This window comes from Canis lupus, chromosome 3 (genome assembly GCF_003254725.2).
Source record: "Canis lupus dingo isolate Sandy chromosome 3, ASM325472v2, whole genome shotgun sequence".
In the NCBI taxonomy this organism is placed as follows: Eukaryota; Metazoa; Chordata; class Mammalia; order Carnivora; family Canidae; genus Canis; species Canis lupus.
In genome coordinates, this window is record NC_064245.1 from 39,171,232 (window position 1) to 39,196,961 (window position 25,730).

The 25,730-nt window shown below is 40.7% G+C and overlaps 1 protein-coding gene across 21 annotated transcripts in view; it reads right to left on the reverse strand.

Annotated features, from left to right (window-relative positions):
* TJP1 (tight junction protein 1) overlaps positions 1-25,730 on the reverse strand; it is a 255,598-nt gene that overhangs the window by 220,743 nt on the left and 9,125 nt on the right. For all 21 annotated transcript variants that reach the window (XM_049108387.1, XM_025438107.3, XM_049108383.1 and 18 more), the window contains one exon: positions 23,622-23,754. In XM_049108387.1, coding sequence (XP_048964344.1) covers positions 23,622-23,754 — 133 coding nt within the window. The remainder of the gene's footprint in view (positions 1-23,621; positions 23,755-25,730) is intronic.

Genomic DNA, 25,730 nt, shown 5'->3' on the forward strand with positions numbered 1-25,730 from the left:
AAATAAATATTTAGCTTCTCTGAGAATATATTTTCCCTTTTTGTTATATATTTTTTAAGATTTTATTTATTTATGAGAGACAGAGAGAGGGGGGGGTGGGCAGAGACACAAGCAGAGGGAGAAGCAGGCTCCATGCAGGGAGCCAGACGTGGGACTCAATCGTGGGTCTCCAGGATCAGGCCCTGGGCTGAAGGCGGCGCTACACCGCTGAGCCACCCAAGCTGCCCTTCCTTTTTTGTTATTTGAAACAAAGAATTCTAAAGCTGATTTGAACAGTATTAGAACTACTGAAAAATATTTTCAAACTAATATATTTTAATAGTTTTATGATTACATAAAATAACTAGAAATTTTGTAAAGGTATTAAAATATACATTTGAAATATTAAATAATTTTTCTATTGTTACAAAGATTTTACTTATTTATGAGAAATAAATAGAGGCACAGAGACATAGGCAGAGGGAGAAGCAGGCTCCCTGTAGGAAGCCTGATGAGGGACTTGATCCCAGGACCTCAGGATCACCACCTGAGCCAAAGGCAGATGCTCAACTACTGAGCCACCCAGGTGCCATGAAATATTAAATAATTAAAGTGTTAAAATTAAAAAGAAACAAATATAGAGAAACAGGAAAATCATAAATAATCCTTTATGCATGCAAACATCCTTGTTAATATTTTAAATTTTTTCTATACTTTGTTTCCATTATTATACAGAGATGTACGTGTACACTATAATATGTACCTTAATATATACATATGTACATATGCATGGAAAGTTGGATCTAAAATGAGGGCGGGTCATTCAAGTGACATCCATCGATTTGGAGCTGTAAGCAAACACTTAAGAAGGTAAGGTCTGGGAATGCTGACTGGCAAGATCATTCCTTGGGCAATAAATGGATCACCTTTGAAGGAAGAGACTAGGAGGAAAAGAAGAGTGAAAACTAAATATTTGAATAGAGACTACACTGAGATGCTGGATTAAAGGACTCTAAAAAAGAAAAGGCACAATCAGAGAGGTAGGAGGAGAATCCAGATATTGCAGAATTTCAAGGAGAGAATACTACTCCACTGCTGAATTATAAAAAGGAGAGCACTTAAAGAGAATAAATGCTAAGAAAAGACAATAGGGCTGTGATGAAAATATCAGACTGCTGGAGTGCAAAGAAAGTGGGAGTAGAGGCGTGTGTATGGACCACATAGTCAACAAACGTGGTAGGAAAGAGAAGGTGACAAATCAGTGGAAATGTTTTTCAAGATGGCAGAAATCAGATTTAGCTCTACGGAGTGAGCCTCATATCCTCGATTCCATTATGACCAGATAATACACCTATTATGAAAAAATTTCCTGATACACCCCAAGACTGAAGATGCTGGAAGACAGAAGAAAACAAGGACACAGAAACCTGAAGACAGTGGGAGACAATGAAGTTCGAAAACAGGAAACATGATTCATGGTCTGATGCTGTAGAAAAGAATTGGTGTTCTTTTTTTAAAAAAATTTTTTTTTAATTTATTCATGAGAGAGAGAAAGGCAGAGACATAGGCAGAGGGAGAAGCAGGCTTTCTGCAGGGAGCCTGATGCGGGATTCGATCCCAGAACCCGGGATCCTGACCTGAGTCGAAGGCAGACACTCAACCACTGAGCTACCCAGGTGCCCCAAAAATTGGTGTTTCAAGCTGATCATGACCAGGGGAACCTCCGGGAGGTAGACCTGGTAATTGAGTACTGAAATCTGGCATGGTACAGAATTCTATTTGGATTAAAAAGCATCTGCAAAGCTGTATCTGAGAGTTTACTAGAAATAAAAAACCAAATCCCTCATTATGTCTTTGCTTCAAGTCATTCATGGCATGAGAACCAAGACAAGTATTTGAGTGATGCTAAGGGGAATTTTTAGGACAACCTAACCAGTGACCCAAGTGACTGACAGGCTCGTTTCCTTAAAAGAAGGAAAACCTTGTTTATTTTAACATCATTCTTTGATATACAAGTGTCTATCCACACTCCTGGAGAATGCTGCGAGTAATGAATGTTTCTGTGTGCCATGCTCAACTGAGCAACTGCTAGTTGAACCTACAGAATTAAAAGCAAAACAATTCAAGGTGAAATAACCCAACTCATGTGTTCCTAAACATCTGTGATTAAACAAGAAATGTGATGATTCATGGTACTGGTATTAAGTTAAACTGAGGTTGTACCTCGGTCTTGGAGAAGTAGGGCTGGGCTGTCACTGTGATTTTCTCAATTTCTTCAACATCCAAGCTCCACGCTCTCCTCACCTCTTAAAAGTCAGCCCCACCTTGAGTGACGCCAAGATAAAACCTGCATGTAGACTCCTTTGTGCCACAAACCCAACAAACTGGAGAAACAAGAACGCTTACTGACCTCTTTAATTATTCCCTAAAAAGAGATCTAAAATTTGAGTAATACATTTTTTAAAAGGTTATGTTCTAAGTATGTGCAGAAATAAAGCCTACAACTGAAATATGTGGAACCTCTGAAGTAGTTTTCAACTTCAAATACAAACATTTGTTGGAGGCAAAGCTATAATTAGCTTTGTTATAAGCGGTGGGTGAAGAGTTAATGGTGATTAGAGGAAGTAAAGCTGGCAAAGATTTTTCATTTGACTGTGGATTTACAAAATGTTCCAACAATTCCACTTTCTGAAATAGCTTTTATCTTCCTGTAGGCTAAATAAATTAGTAAGTTAAGTGTGGAAGTCTTTGAGGTAATATCAAAGCAATGCCATTAGAGGGAAACTGAATTATTACTCTCAGAAGTATTTGGAAAATGATTGTCAGAAATGAAGTCACAGAGAAATTATTATACCCACATTCTTCCACATTCCACGGATGTTTCTTCTATTTGCTTAGATGAACCATTTGCTGCTCTTTGGCACACTCCCAGCATCACTTGTAGATCTCCTAGGTGTTTTTAATATTTAGCATTTGACTCTCCAATTAGTTCAAACTGCCTCCACAAAGCATTTCTTTTCTCATTTCTCAAATGTTCCTTATTCTCAAATTTCTCCTCAAATTTCACTTAATTTTAAATTCTTTATCTTTTTTTTTTAATTTTTTTATTTATTTATGATAGTCACAGAGAGAGAGAGAGAGAGAGAGAGAGAGAGAGGCAGAGGGAGAAGCAGGCTCCATGCACCGGGAGCCCGACGTGGGATTCGATCCCGGGTCTCCAGGATCGCGCCCTGGGCCAAAGGCAGGCGCCAAACCGCTGCGCCACCCAGGGATCCCTAAATTCTTTATCTTTACCTTCTAAACTCTGTATTCCCTTCCTCTGTTCCAGTCATCAGTAACAACTCGACTCTCTAAGTCCCTATCTCTTCCAGCAGTGACTGGCCCGTGTTTTCTTAAAATCCTTGTGTCTCCCATAAGGTACTATGGGTTCACCAGGGCCTGCTAGAGCAGCACACTAATGACCAGGAGGGGACAGTAGGGAATCATAAACACCCCAAGGCCTGCTTCTTCACAGATGGCCAGGGTCATTCCAAATGACATCAAATTCCCAGCTTTACCAGTCCTGGAATAACCCCGCCCCTGCCCCTCCGTTCATCAGTCCACGCCCAAAGCCAGCACTATTCCCGACAAGTTAAGCATGTCCGTCCAGCATTCAGGTCAAAGCTCCTGTTTTCTGCATGAAAGCCCTGGTGTCCCCAGTCCCTTCATTTCACTTCCTTACATCATCAGTCCAGTCCCCCTGGGCCATCACTTCAGTCAGCCTCCCCTCTTTCAATTCCAGCCTCTCTTCCTCTCTTGTCTCACTGCCCACACCCTTCACTTCCAGCTAGGCCAGCTCTCACTGCTGTCCTAGGATGAGTCACAGTCTCTGATCTCTGCTGGCCCCTCAACCATGCCTGGCAGTCATTTCCTCTCCTTTGCCCTCAGTAGCAATTCTACTTTGTCACCTCTTCCTCAAGTGGCAATCTCTGCCCACTCAGAAAATGAAACTGCCTCCCAACCTGGAATTTATCTCTATATGCAACTATGCAGTTCTTCCTCTGGGGAGTGGAGAGCTCCACACTTGGGTGCCTTGACTTTTATCCTTCCCTCCTTACCTCCGGAGCCTGCATCCACCTCTTTCTTCCTATGGTATCTTCAAAGGCTCCCCTAGGCATATAAAGATGCTTAATACACTCCCATGCTTTAAAAATTACAAAATTTTAAAAACACTCTACTGCATACTAAATATAGCAGTCTGCTAAGTTTTCATTATATTACTTTACGTTGTCAGCATCTGCCTTCCTTGGTCCACGTTATTGTAGACACTGATGTTCTTTCCTGTTGCTTCAGCTCCAGCAAGTTCTAAGCCATCAAGACCAAGCCTCTGGCCTTCCTATGTCTGGGTCTAGAGGGCCACCCACTGGTTCTCCAAGATGAGGCTTTCCTTCTCACATCTGCCACTCTGATCATCCAGCTCCTGGCTTAGTTTCTGTTTGTATACCAGGTATCTGTACTCTGGGGACTACAGTATACACGCAAGGAACACTGGCTGCTCCAGTGGAGTCCAGCTGGAGAGCAGGTCAGTTACCTTTAGCCTCAGTCCTTTGTTTATAGTTTCCTCTCATTTTCTACTAATCTCCAATCATCCTCTCATCAAATCTACGGACAAACATGCATGCAGTAACAGGTGGTTCATTTCATTTACTACTTATTTTAAGTTGGTGTAAATGTTAAAAACAAATTCTGAAATTTATGCAGCTCTTTCGGTAATTAGCAAACAATACTGTTATAGACTATAATCTTTCATAATTATAGATTATATATGACATGAATGCTACAGAATTTATGCTCAGAGAAGATCACACTTTAAGAGTAAACTATTTCTGAAACTCTTCAATCAGTCAAAAACCAGGAAGAAAAAGTTAGTATCAGGTGGTAATATGCTGGAAAATCAAATCTTCAACAAAGATTTGGGGATCCTGAGGCTTCAAATTGTGCTGGTTTCTACCGGGGAAGTTTTAGATTTTCTCATTTCATATCATCCAAAAAAAGGCACTGATTCCATGTTTTAAAAAATGATACAAAACAAATCTGAGAAAACATACAAAAAATAGCAGTACGTTTGTATGTTGTATCTTCTGAAATGAAAACTAAGAAACAATGGCATACTAAAACCAGCAGGTACTAAAGTATTTCCTCAGGAATGCAAGACATAGAAGTATTTAATAACTTTGAAAAGCACAGGTGCCTGGGTGGCTCAGTCAGTTGAGCGTCAGAATCTTGGTTTTGTTTTTTTTTTTTTTTTTTTTTTTTTTTGATCTTCAATTTGTTTATTGTCTTAGAATTGGGTCTTGTTTTCCAAATCTATTTTTTTTTATTGGTGTTCAATTTACTAACATACAGAATAACACCCAGTGCCCGTCACCCATTCACTCCCACCCCCCACCCTCCTCCCCTTCTACCACCCCTAGCTCGTTTCCCAGAGTTAGCAGTCTTTACGTTCTGTCTCCCTTTCTGATATTTCCCATACATTTCTTCCCCCTTCCCTTCTTTTCCCTTTCACTATTATTTATATTCCCCAAATGAATGAGAACATATAATGTTTGTCCTTCTCCGACTGACTTACTTCACTCAGCATAATACCCTCCAGTTCCATCCACGTTGAAGCAAATGGTGGGTATTTGTCATTTCTAATAGCTGAGTAATATTCCATCTTGGTTTTGGATAAGATCATGATCTTAGGGTCATGAGACGGAGCCTTATATTGGGCTCCTCCGCATGGAGTCTGTTTGAAACTCTCTCTCACTCTGCCCCCACCCCAAAAAATAAATAAATAAATCTTAAAAAAAATAACTTTGAAAAGTAGTTATCAGATACCATCTGCACACAATGTGCAAAGATAATAACAAGTACAGATCTTCCTTGACTTACACTAGGGTTATATCCCAATAAAGACATCGTAGATTAGAAAGATCCTAAGTCAAAATGCACTTAATGCACCTAACTGATCAAATATCATTGCTTAGCCTAGCCCACCTTAAATGTGTTCAGAACACTTACATTAGCCTACGGTTGTGCAAAATAATCTAACACAAAGCCTATTTTATAATAAAGTGCTGAATATCTCATGTAATTTATTGAGTGCTATACAGAAAGTGAAGAACAGAATGGATGTATAGGGACAGAATGGTTGTAAGGGTGCTGGTTGTTTACTTCTGTGATTGTGGCTGACCAGGCACAGTGTCTCACTGCCACTACCCAGCATCATGAGAGAATACTGTCCCATCTATCGCCAGCCTGGGTAAAGATCAAAATTCAAAATACGAAGTATGGTTTCTACTGAAAGGCACGTCACTTTTGTACCACTATAAAGGTGAAAATTTATTAAGTTGAACCATCATTAAGTTGGGGACCATCGGTATACAACCTAACACAGACAACACTGACCCAGTCCAAGATAAAAAATGACATACAGAGACATACTTAACACAATCATCATCTGGAGAATAAGTCAAGAAGGGCAAACCCTGACTCTGGAATCCTTTCCTAAATGACACTTTTGATAATGCAGTAGCTCCAATTAGGTTATTCTTTTGTCCTGTTCCAAAATACACCTAGATATGAAAAAGTACAATGGAAAACATCTCTCTTTACCAGAAAAAAGATCTAATTATTAGATGGTAAATCTAGTGTTACACTAAAACAAAGCTTAGATGAATTAAAATATGGCCCTACCTCAAAACATCAGCATGTCTTTCCAATCTTACTGTATCTTGTTAACATTTTCAAGGGAGAAAAAATAAACATTTATAAGTCATTTAAAACTAAATAGTCCATTTTAAACTTTCTGCTGAGAACATGGAACATACACTGGAAGCCAAAGGTGAAACAGGTTTTTAAAATATAAGTAGTAGCAACAATAATATATTGAATCATATAATTTCCAAAATGTTGAAAATGAAAAAAAAAAAAAAAAAAAAAAAAAAAAAACAAAATGTTGAAAATGAATTTTCATGCCGAAATAGGAAAATGCCAGAGATTCTGAGTTATCTACATAAAATGCAGTAACCCAAAGTATACAGTTGGATCAGAAGGAAAAAAAATATGTTAAAGGCTAGTTTAAAGTTTTTATTCTCTAATTATAATAAATCTTTCAAAATTTAGTAAACAACAGAGAATGGAGAAACAAAGTTAATAAATGCTTACCAAGGTTATAACAAACACGGAAATGAATACCAAAACATAATTTTAAAAAGATCACAAACTAAAATCATGTTTGGGATACAGGATGTAGATAGTTCTAAAGAGTTTCAACTAGGTCACTTAAAAACAACAACAAAAAAAGCTTCACTTCATTCTGGTCACACAGAAGTCCTTACAGAAGGGTAGAAACACTTTTGTTTTTCATCCCAAAGAATAAAGCAAAGCCTCGACTGTCAGATACTCTCCAATCATCAAAGCTCTTGAGATATAAATCACCTTCCAACAAGCACAGAGTGGCTCACTCAGAAGTCCACTCTGCCCTAGGCTGAACCTCTCCAAGTAACAATTGCTTTCAGAAATTCAAACTTCTGTATGTTGGTAAATTGAACACCAATAAAAATTATTTTATTAAATAAAAATAAATTAAAAAAAAAGAAATTCAAACATCTGAAATAACTTCAAATTGTAACAAATATTCCACTTTCATTTCCACATGGAAGTCCATGGACCACAAATTTAAGTAGAGCTATGACAGGTGACAAGTAGGGAGCGTGAAATCTTTAGTCCAGAAGGACCCCAACTGGACAGCCTTGCTCTGGCTGCCAGAGTGCACTTGCTAGAAAGCCCTGCCCCCATGTGGCTGGCCAAACTGTGTGTAGCCAGGCCACCTGCCTTGGGGCACAAGGGGAAGATTCCAGTCAAAAATAATACTGTGAAGTGCCCACCTACCTCTGACTGTTAAAATATTTCAGGATAAAGCCTCCTAAGCAGAAACTAAACCCTTTCCAGGCTTGGTGGCTTGGACAATGGGAACATGCCACAATTAACTGCTGTATCTGCCTGGGCCTTACTGAGATTCTCCCCAGGGACTTCTGCAAACAGGGACATTCACATTCTGTGACGATACTGAGGCCCAGTTTAAATGACATCTTCCCTAGTCACAACTACATTTTGCTGGTAATACTTCACCACAGAGGATCTTTTAGTTGATATTAAAATTGTATATAAAGGTCACATGCAATGTTCTTTGGTCCTGGGGCAAACGGGGTATCTCAGTACTTTGGGCTCTTGGTATTCCTTCTGTGTCTGGAACCCCTTCCTTCCCAGCCCTGGCTGCCTGAGGTCTGTTCTGGAATGCTCCGATCATCTCTGCTTTCCACCCATAGCACCTCCCCAGGCAGGGCTGTCAAGCTCTGCCCGCCAAGGCTCACTTCAAGTCTGTGCCGCCTCTCAGTGCCTCTGAAGGGGAGAGCTAGCTCCAATAATCTGGAAATAATGCTGGTGTCCAAACAGTCTGGAACAAACAGGCCACAAAGATATCCAGGGACGACTGGGTCTTATGATAGCACCCAAAGCAGGCTCTGAGGAAGGAGTCCTCCTGCAAGCTATGAAGTCATCACTGAAGATAAATCAATATTTCATGCCCCCATTCACTGCAGGAATGAAAACTATAAAGCGCAAAGGCAATGGAAGGATTCCTTTCCTCCTAGTTTATTTTCTCAGGTTCTCCTGAGCCAGTGTGAAAAAGCAGGTACTCTCATTGTGTGTGGCCCTCACTCAGCCTCTCCATCAGGCATAGTCAGTACCCACTAAATGTTAGCTACAACATGGGCAGCTTCCCCAAAATAGAACTCGTTACAGGGATGGCAAACAACACATTCTGAGACTTCCCCTTCTCTGCTCTGAAGTCACGGAATAACCAGATGAATTAACATGCTCTCATCCAGGAACACAATGATGTCTGTTTCAAAGAGAAATGTGACCAGTTTTCTCCACAATGGAAACAATGCGTGCATGCACATGCACACACAAACACACTGCATTATTACATTCTTCAGAGGTTATTTATTCTGTTCAATAACAAATGTGGAAATCAAATGATTCCATTCACTGAATGAAAAATAGTGAAATAATAGATCATCTCTGAGAACCTGAAGCAGATCCATTTTAGATAAAGGATCATTTCCATACATTTACACTTTCAGCACCCATGAAAATATTCTTTTTATTTCTATTATTATCAACCTCTCCAGCCTGCTGGCCTTCCCCACTGCCCTTGGCTAATGTGGCCAACCACCTCCAAATGTCCCCTGCCACCCTCGTGCCCGGTCACCACCAACAGCACAGCACCCGGAGGGTGAGTTCTAACATCGTGTGCCCCATTCATAGATTTGAGGGCGAGGGGGCTGTAACTGTCAGAAATGTGACATAACTGTCAGGGTCCATGACATCAGCTCTGTAGATTTCAAAGTGCTGATGGCTCTCTCTGTTCTGTGTCTTTATGAAAAATTACATTATTTCTCCTCTCAAGATAAAAAACAAAGGAAAATATAAACTCTAGTTCTCACTCCTCGAATGACCTTCTCTGACCACTGGCAGGTCCTAGTTGCTTTGCCCTCCCCCCTCCCCACCCCAGCTTTGAGGCCACACGTATCTGTGGATTACCCACTCCCTTCCGGAAACTGCCTTCCTCAGCTTCTCTAACATCTATCCATGAACTTCTCTGGCTTACTCCTCTCCTTCTGACTGTCCTTGAACTAGCACTCTCTGGTTCTAGCATTAGCTCTCTTAGTTTACAAAACCGTCCCAGGGGAGAATCTTTTTTTTTCCCAGCTGTGTGTCCCTCCTACCTTCCAGCAGAACAGATCAAAGCGGAGTTACTTCTGCTGAAGAGGAAGATGAGGGCTCAAGATCCACCCAGCCCAGCCCCGGGCATCTCTGTAAAGCTCTGGGGTTCAAAACAAACTATAGTATCTTTCCATACCCCTAGTAGTTCTTAGCTCTGTCTCCACTCCCTGCTCTGCTCCTTCAATCAATGACCTCCTCCCTACTTTTCCCCCAAATAAAGTCAGATGCATTCCCAGATACAGTTGAAGGGCCACCTTCTTGTGATTCTTTTGCCGTACCAGGCTGAGATGAGTACTCCATATTCCCTGGAGGTACCCTGGACTGCCTCCACTATTGTTCATAGTGCAACATGCCTGTTTACTTTTCTGCTTGCTCTACTAGATCTGACCATTCTAACAGCAGACAAGATGATGATGGAGGTGGTGGTGGTGGTGGTGTGTGTGAAAGATATGAAGGAGAGGGGTCCCAGATGAGCCAAAAATGAAGCCTGGACATATTCTGGCTGTGGGGCTGGCATCTTGATCTGCATGAAGAGGGTGAAGGCTGTGGCTGGAGACAGGGAAAGGACAGTAGCTGGCTACTCTCCAGCCCAACCACCAAGGATGGAATGTAAGCCCTAGAAAGAGAGGCAAAATCAAAGAACTGCTTTCAAAACAGACTATGAAATATATATTAAGGTAGAATACTGAAGACCTCATATTCTCTTTTTAGAAATAATATTTCTCTATTGTTTTCTTTAAGATCTAAATTTCTAAAAGGCCCATCTGTAGTTTTCTATTCAGTTTTGATAAATAAAAATCTCGCCTAAAATCAGAGCCAACAAACTTCTCAAAAAGCATTTGCTAGTGAAAAGAAACTAAAGAGGGAGTCGCTGACATAAGTGGAAGACAAAATTCTGACCTGTGGACCCAATCCCAAAAGCCTGTTAGATAAAGGTAGAAGCTGACAGTATTCAGAGGAATAGACAGCCTGTTTCCAAAAAGACAAGAGTCCTTGCAAGGCTGTCTGTGAGAGTCCCTTAGATATGCAGTTTAATGAAAGTAACCATTAAGGGCAAACTGTCTACTATTAATTGGTTGTTAATTGACAAACTGGACTTAGATTGGCCTCTGGAAGTCCCAAACATATATAACAGCCAGATTCCTTTGTTCTGCACAAGAGCCTCAAAACTCTACTTGATTTCTCCCACTCTGGAAAATTAATGAGGGTGATAATTCTGGAAGACTCCTGTACCCCACAGCAATGCATATCCTCAGGGAGGTTTGGGAGTGGGCCACAGCACACTCCTGTGTCTAGTTCACAGACACTGAAGCCAGCAAGGAGGCCAGGTGCTTGGTGTACTGGGACTAGTGAGGGCAGGTCCTCTGTTCCTGCCAAGAACACATGACCTGAATCTAGTCATGAGAAACACTGAACAGCTCCAGGTTGAGGATTCTTTAAAACTGTCAAGGAGGAAACATGACATCTCTAACCAATGCCTGTTCCTGGATGGGATCCTGCACCAGAAAGGAAAGAGAGATACCACTGGGAAAGTGGTGAATTTTGGATGGGAATTGTAGATTGAACACTATTACTGTGTCAGTGTTGATTTGTTGATTTGTTACATGGTGGCAAAGTGGAGAATGACCCTGCTTGGGGGACCTATGTATTCAAAATGTAGAGATTGTGAGACATTATATGTACAGTTTGCTCTCAAAAGTTTCAAAGAAAGACTAATAACAATGGGTGTGTATACTTCTATCTCCACCCCCATCACCACCTCTACCTTCATCACCAATACCATCACCTCCACCTCCAATACCTCTAAATGGCATCACAACGTCTACTTTGCTCCCCCCTTATTTCTTGGTATTCAGGGGTGTTTCCCATAAATAAGTCAACAGATTAAGCTGGTTACTTTACCTAACTCCATATCAAATGAATTACATCATTTTACATCATCTCTTACTTCTTAATGCCTACTATGGGAACATTTAATGGTCTCTAAGTTTTTCTCTACTGAGCTGCCACAGCTAACGAAACAATCAATTAACCAACAACCAACCAATAGATACTTAATGAGCATAAAATTTGTCATGTGTAGCATTCAGGGGAATATAAAAGACATGCTCCCGGTCTCTGAGGAGGTGAAGCCCTTGATACAATCAGGAATAAAACATGCACTAAGAGTTGAGGGCACAGTGAGGAGATCTGCTGGTGGTCGTGGGCCAACACCTACAATGATGCAGATTTGTAAAAGTGAACAGAAAGATGCCCATATCACTAAAGGTCAGGGGGGAAAGCTGTGCACCCAGAGTAAAAGGGGCCCCCAATGCTCCCTGCTGTTTCTTCTAGGTTCTCATACTGACTGGTGAGATGGGCAGTGGTGATCAGATGGGAGCAAGAAAGGGGAGAAGTGGCTGGCCCCCTCCCAACAGAATGGGAGGCAGGGTAAGTTGGTATTCAGTGTGCCTTCACATATCCACCTTCCATCTTCTCACCTTGGGGTGCCCAGCTCCTCATTCACCAGTCAGGTACCCAATCATGCCAAGAAGAAAGCAAGCTTGATAGGTATTAAAAGTCAGATATTTAGTTTTAAAACAGTGTTCTTGACTCTCTCAAGTGTCCCACAGAGCTCACAGAGGAGGTCTTAAAGGGTAGAGGGAGAAGGAGAAAATTTCTATCACTGATATCTCCATAGGTTACACTTATTTTCTATCAGCCTACATAGAGACTCCTCTTTATCAGGAGAAAAAAGTTACCTTTTCAAATATGAAAAATTGCTGATCATTAAAAAAAAAAAAAAAGAATTACCTTAACAACCAGGCAGCAATGAAATGTGACTTATTAGCCCAGAAATGCATATAAAAGTAATATACTCCAAATAGTATCTTATTATCACATATTTTTCCTCTAATGACAAAAACTCCTCTGAAGATTTTGAGACCTATCATTTTTGCCTAATGGTTCTTGGTGACGACTGCAACTGTCTAATCCAAAGCTAAGGGAACACAGCCATAAACTATTAATTGGTTCACTGTTTTCTCTTTATTGTACATGAAACTTTTTAGAGTATTTGTCTGTTGGCAGAAAGAGAAAATTAGCAATCTAGATTTACACCCACAAAGCAGGAAATAAATTGTGTAAGTCTATATTCAGAAGAGCCTCCCCCCACTGAATGAATCCTACTCAACTGGCTCCATTTTCCTGTTTTAGGGAGGATGTATGATCAAGGAAGCTGTAAAATTTCAAGCAGTCTGTTGAATTTTTAAATTATCACTAAAAATGTTTTGACTATACACTTAGAATCTGAGAAGCAGGGAGGGATAAGGCAACCTGATCACTCTAAACAGGCCATGGCCCAGAGCGAAACGGAATAGCTCAGCATATCAACATCATTAACTGCGTCTAAAGACAAAATAGTCACTTTTCTTCTTCCGATCGTCAATACATCACTCCATCACCTCGAGGGGCGGTGAGAACTTGTCACGTGGTTTTATAGCATTTTACCCATTAGAGTGTTGAACAAAGGCTCAGGTTTTCCAGGCAAGACAGGTGTTCATAACAGACTTGTCCAGTGCAGGCCTTGCCCAACAAAATTTTACCAAGGATCTCTGGGACACTGTCTCATGGAAGCAGTGAGACTGGATGGATTCCAGTCTCCTCCAGTGAACTCGGAAGTCAGTCATTTATGCTGTAGGATTTGCCAAATGAACTAGGATGCCCATCCCATTTAATCCCCACAGAGAAAGCTGAAACAATCACCTCTCCCCAGGAGTGAAATGGCATCAATCTGACGCCTGGACCAAAGCCAGCCAACTCAGCTGGAATCCGAGGTTTCTCAGCCAGAAACTGGGACCTTGAATGCATAGCAAGTGGACCTCTTCTTACTCTATTTGCTCTGTTTTTCCAAAAGCAATAAAAATTGTATTTTTTCTTAGGCAAAATTGAAAGTAAAATGTAAAAATAAAAACATACACGTTATTCTGTTGGTCATGCAAATTTGATATTTGCACATAACCAGAGATAATGAACTAAGTTTGTCTTTCTACTTTAAGGTTTGCTCATTGCTCTGGCAGTCAAAGGAAGCCATACATCTAATAAAAATTTTTACAGATTTTAAAAAGATCATATGACAAAATTTTCATTATTTTTTGAACAGAGACACCTATGGTGGCTAAACTATTTCCTTTTTTTTTTTTTTTTTTTTTTTTTTTTTTTTTTTTTTTTTTTTATTGGTGTTCAGTTTACTAACATACAGAATAACACCCAGTGCCCGTCACCCATTCACTCCCACCCCCCGCCCTCCTCCCCTTCTACCACCCCTAGTTCGTTTCCCAGAGTTAGCAGTCTTTATGTTCTGTCTCCCTTTCTGATATTTCCCACACATTTCTTCTCCCTTCCCTTATTTTCCCTTTCACTATTATTTATATTCCCCAAATGAATGAGAACATATAATGTTTGTCCTTCTCCGACTGACTTACTTCACTCAGCATAATACCCTCCAGTTCCATCCACGTTGAAGCAAATGGTGGGTATTTGTCATTTCTAATAGCTGAGTAATATTCCATTGTATACATAAACCACATCTTCTTTATCCATTCATCTTTCGTTGGACACCGAGGCTCCTTCCACAGTTTGGCTATCGTGGCCATTGCTGCTAGAAACATCGGGGTGCAGGTGTCCCAGCGTTTCATTGCATTTGTATCTTTGGGGTAAATCCCCAACAGTGCAATTGCTGGGTCGTAGGGCAGGTATATTTTTAACTGTTTGAGGAACCTCCACACAGTTTTCCACAGTGGCTGCACCAGTTCACATTCCCACCAACAGTGTAAGAGGGTTCCCTTTTCTCCACATCCTCTCCAACATTTGTTGTTTCCTGCCTTGTTAATTTTTCCCATTCTCACTGGTGTGAGGTGGTATCTCATTGTGGTTTTGATTTGTATTTCCCTGATGGCAAGTGATGCAGAGCATTTTCTCATGTGCATGTTGGCCATGTCTATGTCTTCTTCTGTGAGATTTCTGTTCATGTCTTTTGCCCATTTCATGATTGGATTGTTTGTTTCTTTGGTGTTGAGTTTAAAAAGTTCTTTATAGATCTTGGAAACTAGCCCTTTATCTGATATGTCATTTGCAAATATCTTCTCCCATTCTGTAGGTTGTCTTTGAGTTTTGTTGACTGTATCCTTTGCTGTGCAAAAGCTTCTTATCTTGATGAAGTCCCAATAGTTCATTTTTGCTTTTGTTTCTTTTGCCTTCGTGGATGTATCTTGCAAGAAGTTACTATGGCCGAGTTCAAAAAGGGTGTTGCCTGTGTTCTTCTCTAGGATTTTGATGGAATCTTGTCTCACATTTAGATCTTTCATCCATTTTGAGTTTATCTTTGTGTATGGTGAAAGAGAGTGGTCTAGTTTCATTCTTCTGCATGTGGATGTCCAATTTTCCCAGCACCATTTATTGAAGAGACTGTCTTTCTTCCAATGGATAGTCTTTCCTCCTTTATCGAATATTAGTTGCCCATAAAGTTCAGGGTCCACTTCTGGATTCTCTATTCTGTTCCACTGATCTATGCGTCTGTTTTTGTGCCAGTACCACACTGTCTTGATGACCACAGCTTTGTAGTACAACCTGAAATCTGGCATTGTGATGCCCCCAGATATGGTTTTCTTTTTTAAAATTCCCCTGGCTATTCGGGGTCTTTTCTGATTCCACACAAATCTTAAAATAATTTGTTCTAACTCTCTGAAGAAAGTCCATGGTATTTTGATAGGGATTGCATTAAACGTGTATATTGCCCTGGGTAACATTGACATTTTCACAATATTAATTCTGCCAATCCATGAGCATGGAATATTTTTCCATCTCTTTGTGTCTTCCTCAATTTCTTTCAGAAGTGTTCTATAGTTTTGAGGGTATAGATCCTTTACATCTTTGGTGAGGTTTATTCCTAGGTATCTTATGCTTTTGGGTGCAATTGTAAATGGGATTGACTCCTTAATTTCTCTTTCTTCAGTCTCATTGTTAGTGTATAGAAATGCCACTGACTTCTGGGCATTGATTTTGTATCCTGCCACGCTACCGAATTGCTGTATGAGTTCTAGCAATCTTGGGGTGGAGACTTTTGGGTTTTCTATGTAGAGTATCATGTCATCGGCGAAGAGGGAGAGTTTGACTTCTTCTTTGCCAATTTGAATGCCTTTAATGTCTTTTTGTTGTCTGATTGCTGAGGCTAGGACTTCCAGTACTATGTTGAATAGCAGTGGTGAGAGTGGACATCCCTGTCTTGTTCCTGATCTTAGGGGAAAGGCTCCCAGTGCTTCCCCATTGAGAATGATATTTGCTGTGGGCTTTTCATAGATGGCTTTTAAGATGTCGAGGAATGTTCCCTCTATCCCTACACTCTGAAGAGTTTTGATCAGGAATGGATGCTGTATTTTGTCAAATGCTTTCTCTGCATCCAATGAGAGGATCATATGGTTCTTGGTTTTTCTCTTGCTGATATGATGAATCACATTGATTGTTTTACGGGTGTTGAACCAGCCTTGTGTCCCAGGGATAAATCCTACTTGGTCATGGTGAATAATTTTCTTAATGTACTGTTGGATCCTATTGGCCAGTATCTTGTTGAGAATTTTTGCATCCATGTTCATCAGGGATATTGGTCTGTAATTCTCCTTTTTGGCGGGGTCTTTGTCTGGCTTTGGAATTAAGGTGATGCTGGCTTCATAGAACGAATTTGGAAGCACTCCATCTCTTTCTATCTTTCCAAACAGCTTTAGGAGAATAGGTATGATTTCTTCTTTAAACGTTTGATAAAATTCTCCTGGGAAGCCATCTGGCCCTGGACTCTTGTGTCTTGGGAGGTTTTTGATGACTGCTTCAATTTCCTCCCTGGTTATTGGCCTGTTCAGGTTTTCTATTTCTTCCTGTTCCAGTTTTGGTAGTTTGTGGCTTTCCAGGAATGCGTCCATTTCTTCTAGATTGCCTAATTTATTGGCGTATAGCTGTTCATAATATGTTTTTAAAATCGTTTGTATTTCCTTGGTGTTGGTAGTGATCTCTCCTTTCTCATTCATGATTTTATTAATTTGAGTCTTCTCTCTCTTCTTTTTAATAAGGCTGGCTAATGGTTTATCTATCTTATTAATTCTTTCAAAGAACCAACTCCTGGTTCTGTTGATCTGTTCCACAGTTCTTCTGGTCTCGATTTCGTTGAGTTCTGCTCGAATCTTTATTAGCTCCCTTCTTCTCTTGGGTGTAGGATCTATTTGCTGTTTTTTCTCTAGCTCCTTTATGTGTAAGGTTAGCTTTTGTATTTGAGTTCTTTCCAGTTTTTGAATGGATGCTTGTATTGCGATGTATTTCCCCCTTAGGACTGCTTTTGCTGCATCCCAAAGATTTTGAACGGTTGTATCTTCATTCTCATTAGTTTCCATGAATCTTTTTAATTCTTCCTTAATTTCCTGGTTGACCCTTTTATCTTTTAGCAGGATGGTCCTTAACCTCCATGTGTTTGAGGTCCTTCCAAACTTCTTGTTGTGATTTAGTTCTAATTTCAAGGCATTATGGTCCGAGAATATGCAGGGGACAATCCCAATCTTTTGGTATCGGTTCAGACCCGATTTGTGACCCAATATGTGGTCTATTCTGGAGAAAGTTCCATGTGCGCTTGAGAAGAATGTGTATTCAGTTGAGTTTGGATGTAAAGTTCTGTAGATATCTGTGAAATCCATCTGGTCCAGTGTATCATTTAAAGCTCTCGTTTCTTTGGAGATGTTTTGCTTAGAAGACCTATCAAGTATAGAAAGAGCTAGATTGAAGTCACCAAGTATAAGTGTATTATTATCTAAGTATTTCTTCACTTTGGTTAATAATTGATTTATATATTTGGCAGCTCCCACATTCGGAGCATATATATTGAGGATTGTTAAGTCCTCTTGTTGAATAGATCCTTGAAGTATGATATAGTGTCCCTCTTCATCTCTCACTACAGTCTTTGGGGTAAATTTTAGTTTATCTGATATAAGGATGGCTACCCCTGCTTTCTTTTGAGGACCATTCGAATGGTAAATGGTTCTCCAACCTTTTATTTTCAGGCTGTAGGTGTCCTTCTGTCTAAAATGAGTCTCTTGTAGACAGCAAATAGATGGGTCCTGCTTTTTTATCCAGTCTGAAACCCTGCGCCTTTTGATGGGGTCATTAAGCCCGTTCACATTCAGAGTTAATATTGAGAGATATGAGTTTAGTGTCATCATGATATCTATTCAGTCTTTGTTTTTGTGGACTGTTCCACTGAACTTCTTCTTAAAGGGGAATTTTAAGAGGCCCCCTTAAAATTTCTTGCAGAGCTGGTTTGGAGGTCACATATTCTTTTAGTTGCTGCCTGTCTTGGAAGCTCTTTATCTCTCCTTCCATTTTGAATGAGAGCCTTGCTGGATAAAGTATTCTTGGTTGCATGTTCTTTTCATTTAGGACCCTGAATATATCCTGCCAGCCCTTTCTGGCCTGCCAGGTCTCTGTGGAGAGGTCTGCTGTTACCCTAATACTCCTCCCCATAAAAGTCAGGGATTTCTTGTCTCTTGCTGCTTTAAGGATCTTCTCCTTATCTTTGGAATTTGCAAGCTTCACAATTAAATGTCGAGGTGTTGAACGGTTTTTATTGATTTTAGGGGGGGATCTCTCTATTTCCTGGATCTGAATGCCTGTTTCCCTTCCCAGATTAGGAAAGTTTTCAGCTAGAATTTGTTCAAATACATATTCTGGCCCTCTGTCCCTTTCGGCGCCCTCGGGAACCCCAATTAAACGTAGGTTTTTCTTCCTCAGGCTGTCGTTTATTTCCCTTAATCTATCTTCATGGTCTTTTAATTGTTTGTCTCTTTTTTCCTCAGTTTCCCTCTTTGCTGTCAACTTGTCTTCTAGGTCACTCACTCGTTCTTCCACCTCGTTAACCCTCGTCGTTAGGACTTCTAGTTTGGATTGCATCTCATTCAATTGGTTTTTAATTTCTGCCTGATTAGCTCTAAATTCTGCAGTCATGAAGTCTCTTGAGTCCTTTATACTTTTTTCTAGAGCCACCAGTAGCTGTATAATAGTGCTTCTGAATTGGCTTTCTGACATTGAATTGTAATCCAGATTTTGTAACTCTGTGGGAGAGAGGACTGTTTCTGATTCTTTCTTTTGAGGTGAGGTTTTCCTTCTAGTCATTTTGCTCAGTGCAGAGTGGCCAAAAGCAAGTTGTATTGGGAAAAAGAGAAAAAGAGAGGAGAGAAAGAAGGAAAGAAAAGAGAAAGAGAAAAAAAAAGGGAAGAAAAAGAAAAAAAAACGAAAAAAAAAAAAAAAAAAAGAAGAAAAAGAGAAAGAAAAAGAAAGGAGAAAAAAAGGGGGTGGGGGAAGGAAACAAATCAAAAAGCAAAACAAAACAAAAACAAAAACAAAAACAAAAACAAAAACAAACAAACAAAAAAAGAACCACCGGGGAGTATCTTCTGATTCTGTGTTCTTTAAGTCCCTTGGCTTCCCCTGGAAGTTGTCCGTCTAGCTGGTGTTCTGGGGGAGGGGCCTGTTGTGCTGATTTTCAGGTGTTAGCAGTTGGGGGAGCTGCTGTGCCCCTGCCTGGTGCAGGGCTCAGTGGGGGTTGTTTACCCCGTGAGGCCGCAGGAGGAACAGCCCCAGTGGCGGGGCAGCTCTGGAAACCTGGATTCAGCTCCGGCAGGAACTCCGTCTGCAGGGCCTGGAGGCTCCGGGGCGGGGCCGCTGATCTGCTCAGCTGGGGCAGGAGCGTCCTTGCTGTCCTGGGCCCTCCCGGCCTCTGCCTGTCCCGGGGGAGGCGGGATCCTGGGCTGTGTCCCGGCGCCCTGTGCTCCGGAGCCTGCGCTGGTGGATTCGCGCTCCCGGGCCGTGCAACCCCCTCCGCGGAGCTGCCGCCCGAGCCCCTCCGAGCTGCTCCTGGAACCGCGCAGCCCCCTCCGCACGGAGCCTCTTCTTCTGCCCGAGCCCCTCCGAGCTGCTCCCGGGGCCGCGCAGCCCCCTCCGCGGAGCCGCCGCCCGAGCCCCTTCAGCTGCTCCGGGTCCCGCCGGGTCCCGCCGTGCGCGCTGCAGCCCTTAGGGAGCTCGGCGCACTCTCCTGGGCGCGCAGTTGCTGTTACTGTCCCAGGGAGCCCGAGGGCATCCCCGCCCTCCTGGGTCCTGCTCCAACTCCCCGCGAGCCCCTTTCCGCCCGGGAAGGTCGGTGCAGCTCCTGCTCCTCCGGGACGGGGCTCTCCTGTCCTGGGGACACTCCCCCGGCCTCAGCCCGGCTCCTCGCGGGGCCCCTCCCCCTTGGAGGCCTTTGTTCCTTTATTTCTTTTTCCCCGTCTTCCTACCTTGATAGATGCGCGAACTCTTCTCACTGTAGCATTCCAGCTGGTCTCTCTTTGAATCTCAGGCCGAATTCATAGATTTTCAGGATAATTTGAAGGTTTTCTAGGTAGTTTGGTGGAGACAGGTGATTTGGAGACCCTACTCCTCCGCCATCTTGCTCCTCCCCCCCCGGCTAAACTATTTCCTAAAGGGGATGAGAAGTATCTATTCCTGTATAATTGGCCATCATTTACCAAGTAATTACCCTTTGGACATTGTGGCTGAAGCTTTTGAAACGTGGTTTTCTATGATTACATTAGAGTCAACTGTGTAAGAGAACCAGATCTGAATCCCATTCTCCTCCTCTGAGACTCTTTTCTAATCTAGCTTTCAAGAGTAGCACTTCTTTCTTTCAAAAAGAAGACAGATTTGAAGAAGTGGAGGGGAAAACAACCTTCCTATCCTTGTGCTAAAGATGCTATATGCCCCTATGTATTTTGGATATTACAACACCAATTGCCACAGCTTATGGTAGATGGTGGCAGTAGCCAGGCTGTTAGGCTCTTTTTAAAAATTTCTCTATTGTTTGGAAAATCAGTTTATTGCTTTCCTAAAAACGGAACATGCACACTATAAAGATTTCTAAGAATCTAAAAATCTTCAAACATTGCTGTCCTACCACCCATCACTGCGAAACCTGAGAAACAAAACGAACTCAAACTGCAAAAAAGTCTAATTGATTGCAGTACTGTTGACCCTCGAACAGTACAGGTTTGAAAACTGATAGGTCTAGATATGAGTAGATTTTTTACAACACGGTGCTATAAATGTGTTTTCTCTTCCTTATGATGTTTTTTCTTTTTAAAAAGATTTTATTTATTTATTCATGAGAGACACAGAGAGAGAGAGAGGCAGAGACATAGGCAGAGAGAGAAGCAGACTCCATGCAGGGACTTGATCCCAGGACTCCGGAATCACACCCTGGGCCGAAGGCAAGCACTCAAACGCTGAGCCACCCAGGCTTCCCACAGTTTTCTTAATAACACTTTTTCTCTAGTTCAGCTTATTGTAAGAATGAAGTGTATAATACATAGAACACGTAAAATACATGTTAATGGACTATTTATGTTATTGCTAAGGCTTCTGGTCATCAGTAGGCTATTAGTAGTTAAGTTTTTGGGGAGTCAGCTTACAAGTGGATTTTTGACTGCATGGAGGCTTGATGCCTCTAACCCCTGCAATCTTCAAGGGTGAACCCTAATTACATTTCATTAATACATTCTCATTACTGAAAGAGATTAAATGTCAGTGTACCAAAGTCCATGGCCTCTCAATGTATTCTCCAGAAAGCAGAAAACCACGTCGTCCTTGAACACATACATACTCCTCCCTGGAATGGGACCTTCCATCAATCTCAACTTTACCTCTCTCTCTCTTAACCTCAGTGTCAAATGTCTTCCCTCTGGGGATAACTAAGACATTTCACTTTTGAGATAAAGTCAAATTGGAGAGATTTCAAAAAGAAATAAATTAATTCTGCAGATAGTGTTATTTTTTCCTTGCTTGAACTGTGTACTCACTTGAGCCAGATCAACTCTTGCATGGCACAAGGCAGGGGATGAATTATCAATAATTTTAAAACATATTCATCATGATAAAAGATAGCTCTATCTGCTAACTTTTCCTCACAGCTAAAATAATCTATTTCTATTGTTGGGAGGCTGAAAGCAATAGTATATGAAGTAAAGCTTTTTTTTTTCCTGTCATAGTCTACTGATATATTTACCTCTTCCCCAACCACAGAGACCATAATTAAGCAAACAAACGTATTTTATGACATGCCAGATTTATTAGTTATTGGACTACCTTCAGTAATGACAATGTTTAATACTATAAAAAAGAACCTGATAAAATTCCAATTTCCATTTTTTATATTCCAAAAAGTAACTCAAAACTGCTTCTCAGGGATCCCTGGGTGGCTCAGCGGTTTGGCGCCTCCCTTTGGCCCAGGGCACGATCCTGGAGTCCCGGGATCGAGTCCTGCATCAGGCTCCCAGCATGGAGCCTGCTTCTCCCTCTGCCTGTGTCTCTGCCTCTCTCTCTCTCTCTCTTTCTCTGTCTATCATGAATAAATAAATAAATAAATCTTAAAAAAAAAACTGCTTCTCAATTCAGTGTTTGACTTTTGCAAAGCAATTCTCTTTATATTAAACCATATTTATATTTTCTTTAGTCATATTATTAGCTTTGCTTAGCAAAACCTTACTGTCTTTTCTCAGTTATTGCTTAAATGTCTTTTTCACAAGAAGGTCACATTTCACCTTCTGCTGTCTTGTGTCATAAAATGGTCAAGTACACTTTTAGGCAAAATTGAGTATAATTATTTTAACAAGAATAGTTACTAAAATAAAAATTAAGAATATCCACATTTACTGAACTTTTGGTTTCATTAACTATTGATAAAAGATTGCATAAGTCATACCCTCAAAAAAGAAAGTCTTTGTTACCACTGTTTGAAACAGGTATGGTCAATGGTACTTCTATTTATTGATTGATTTTTAAAGAGTTTATTTATTTGATAGAGAGTGCACAAGCAGGGGAAGCAGCAGGCAGAGGGAAAGGGAGAAGCAGCCTCCTCACTAAGCAGGGAGCCCCATGTGGGGCTTGATCCCAGGATCACGACCTGAGCCAAAGGTAGACACTTAACTGACTGAGCCAAGCCACCCAGGCATCCTTCAATGGTACTTTTATAATTCAGAAATTTTCAGAGCTCAAAGGGGAGAAGTGAACACATCTGGTCTGCTAAACATCCTAAATATCCATTAATTTGAACCCTACATAAATTTGAATAAAATCTTCTTAAAGCAAAGAAAATTCTACTATGTCCTTTATAGCACTACATTATCTCTTATGAGCTAAACAACATAATTAATAGCAAAGGACAGTGGGGACTGAAAGTGCCAGTGTTCGTCTAAAACATGCATGAACGTATCACATACTCACATGAAAGCCTGTCACTTGGCCTGGGGGAAAAAAAAGAATATGACCACTAATGTTAATCACTTCGAACAGATAGAAAGGACTAGCATTAGCTGAATCAGGATCTGTCCTAATCATATCAGAGTAACTCTATTTTCTGGCGCTGCCAGGAAGGTGGATATTTGGGATTAATCAAACACTTAGATCCCTACTTACATTAACATGCAGATTTGTAATTTTCTAAGAAACTTACATTAATACTCCACTGAACTTAATTCAATTTTTGTTGCAGAGTTCAGGAAGCATTTCTTTATTTTGGTCTTCGAATCAGAATCATTTATTATAGATGTTTCATACAGATACCAGTTAACAAAGCATTCTGGTTGGTAACCTGTTGGATAAACCCGTTTTTATTGCCAAAAAAAAAATGTGCACAAAATACAACTGTTGCATTTTTATGCAAATAAAAATAATGAAATAAAAATGTTCACATTCTTTGAAAAATTAAAAAAAATACTGCACAGTCCACTTACAGTGAGTTCACAGAAATCGATGCTGTCAAGGCTTTTGCTTCTGTGCAGTCTCCCTTTTATTCGTCTTAAAGAAGGTTTTCCTTGGCTGACGCTAGAAGTAGCACCATTTGGATTTTCAGAGGATGGCGTTACCCTGCAAGAAGGGAAAAAAACTTAAAAGGTTTGTAGGTAGATAGGTTTCTCAAGCATGAAATAAGGACTTACTGGAGAATAGCTCTAGAAATCTCGTACTCTTTTTCAAACAAGAAGGAACCACAGTGGAGCTACCTCTGATCAGATATTCATTCTTTCTTTCTTTCTTTCTTTCTTTCTTTCTTTCTTTCTTTCTTTCTTTCCTTTCTTTTCTTTCCTTTTCTTTCCTTTTCTTTCTTTGTCTTTCCTTTCTTTCCTCTTTCTTTCTTCTTTCTTTTTCTTTCTTTCTTTTAAAGATTTTATTTATTTACTCATGAGAGACACACAGAGAGAGAGAGAGGCAGAGACACAGGCAGAGGGAGAAGCAGGCTCCATGCAGGGAGCCTGACATGGGACTCGATCCTGGGTCTCCAGGATCACACCCCTGGCTGAAGGCGGCGCTAAACTGCTGGGCCACAGGGGCTGCCCCAGATACCCTTTCTAAGTATTTCTTAGCAGCTTGCTGGCTTAGAAATTTTTCTTGATGGGGTTCAAACATTTCTACATTAAGACTCACTAAAAGTCAACTCTGTGACCATCAAAGAAGCAATGAAGGCCAGACTGAAGTTTCCTAGGTAACTGGGAGGCATCTGCTCCCCACTAGGTGATTCTTTATCAAGCGCTCAGCCCAGAGCCCAGCACACCTGGAGCAAGTTGGCTATCACTTTGTACAACCACAAATACTGTTCAGCATGCTTTTTCAAGCATGAAAATAACTTCAAAAATTTAAACATGACAGCCAACACTTAATTTTAACATGATTACAGAACCAAGTAAATACAGATAAAAAGAAATGGTAAATAATCTAATCTAATCTATGCACATTGGGATACACGTAAACACACACTCAAAGTCCACCATGTGTTCAATCGCTTCTGTGCCACTAATGCTGGCAGCCTTAGAAGGTGCCCTGGGAACCGGGGAGGAAACTACTTAGTGGATTATCATCTTAGGGATGACAAAGGTTTAAGGAGTAAGACTGATTTGTTAAGTGTGGCTTATGAAAATCAGTTTCCTTATTTTATGATCAGATTTCCTGCTTGTATACATTCCATGTTCATGTACTTTTCAACTTTCCCGACCTAATTAATATTTTATACTTGAAATGCTGTCTGAAAGGGATAGGTCTCTAATGGGGCGCCTGGGTGGCTCAGTCAGGCGTCCAACTCTTCATTTCGGCTCAGGTCATGATCTCAGGGTACTGAGATTGAGCCCCATGGTGAGCATGGAACCTGTTTAAGATTTTTTCTCTCTCCCTCTGTCCCTCCTCTCTGTGAGCGTGCACTCTCTCTCTCTCTCTGTCTAAAAAAAATAGGTCTTCTCTCATTGCTTGAAAAGGACACACTGGATGGACTATTAGCAAAGTAAATTTGACTTATATAATAATAAGATGGTAATGAATATCATAAACTAGACTAGATTAGGTATGCCTGCAGTTTAAAAGTACTACTTCCCTATAGTTAGAATATTTAAAGAGTATGAAAAGATGCAAAATTGAAAAGTAAAGCTTCCTTCTCCCCCCCATCCCAAATCCCCATTCCTTTTTCTAAGGACAACCACCACTAACAGTTCTTTGTATAAACTCCAAACAAATGCCCATGCTTATCCATGTATGTGTGAATCTTCTTTGAGACTTTTTAGCAGTGATCAAATTGCCCTGCACCCTACTTTTTCACTTAGTAATATATCTTGAAGATTTTCCCAGAATAACCAGATCTATTTCAATTTTTAAAAGATTTTATTTTTAATTAGTCTCTACACCCAATGTGGGGCTTGAATTTACAACCCTGAGATTAAGAGTTGCATGCTCTATCTACTAAACTAGCCAGGCATCTCCCCTCCCCACACATTTTTTTTTAAAGATTTTATTTTTAGGTAGTCTCTACATCCAACATGGGGCTTGAACTTACATATTTCATTTATTTTAATGGCTAAACA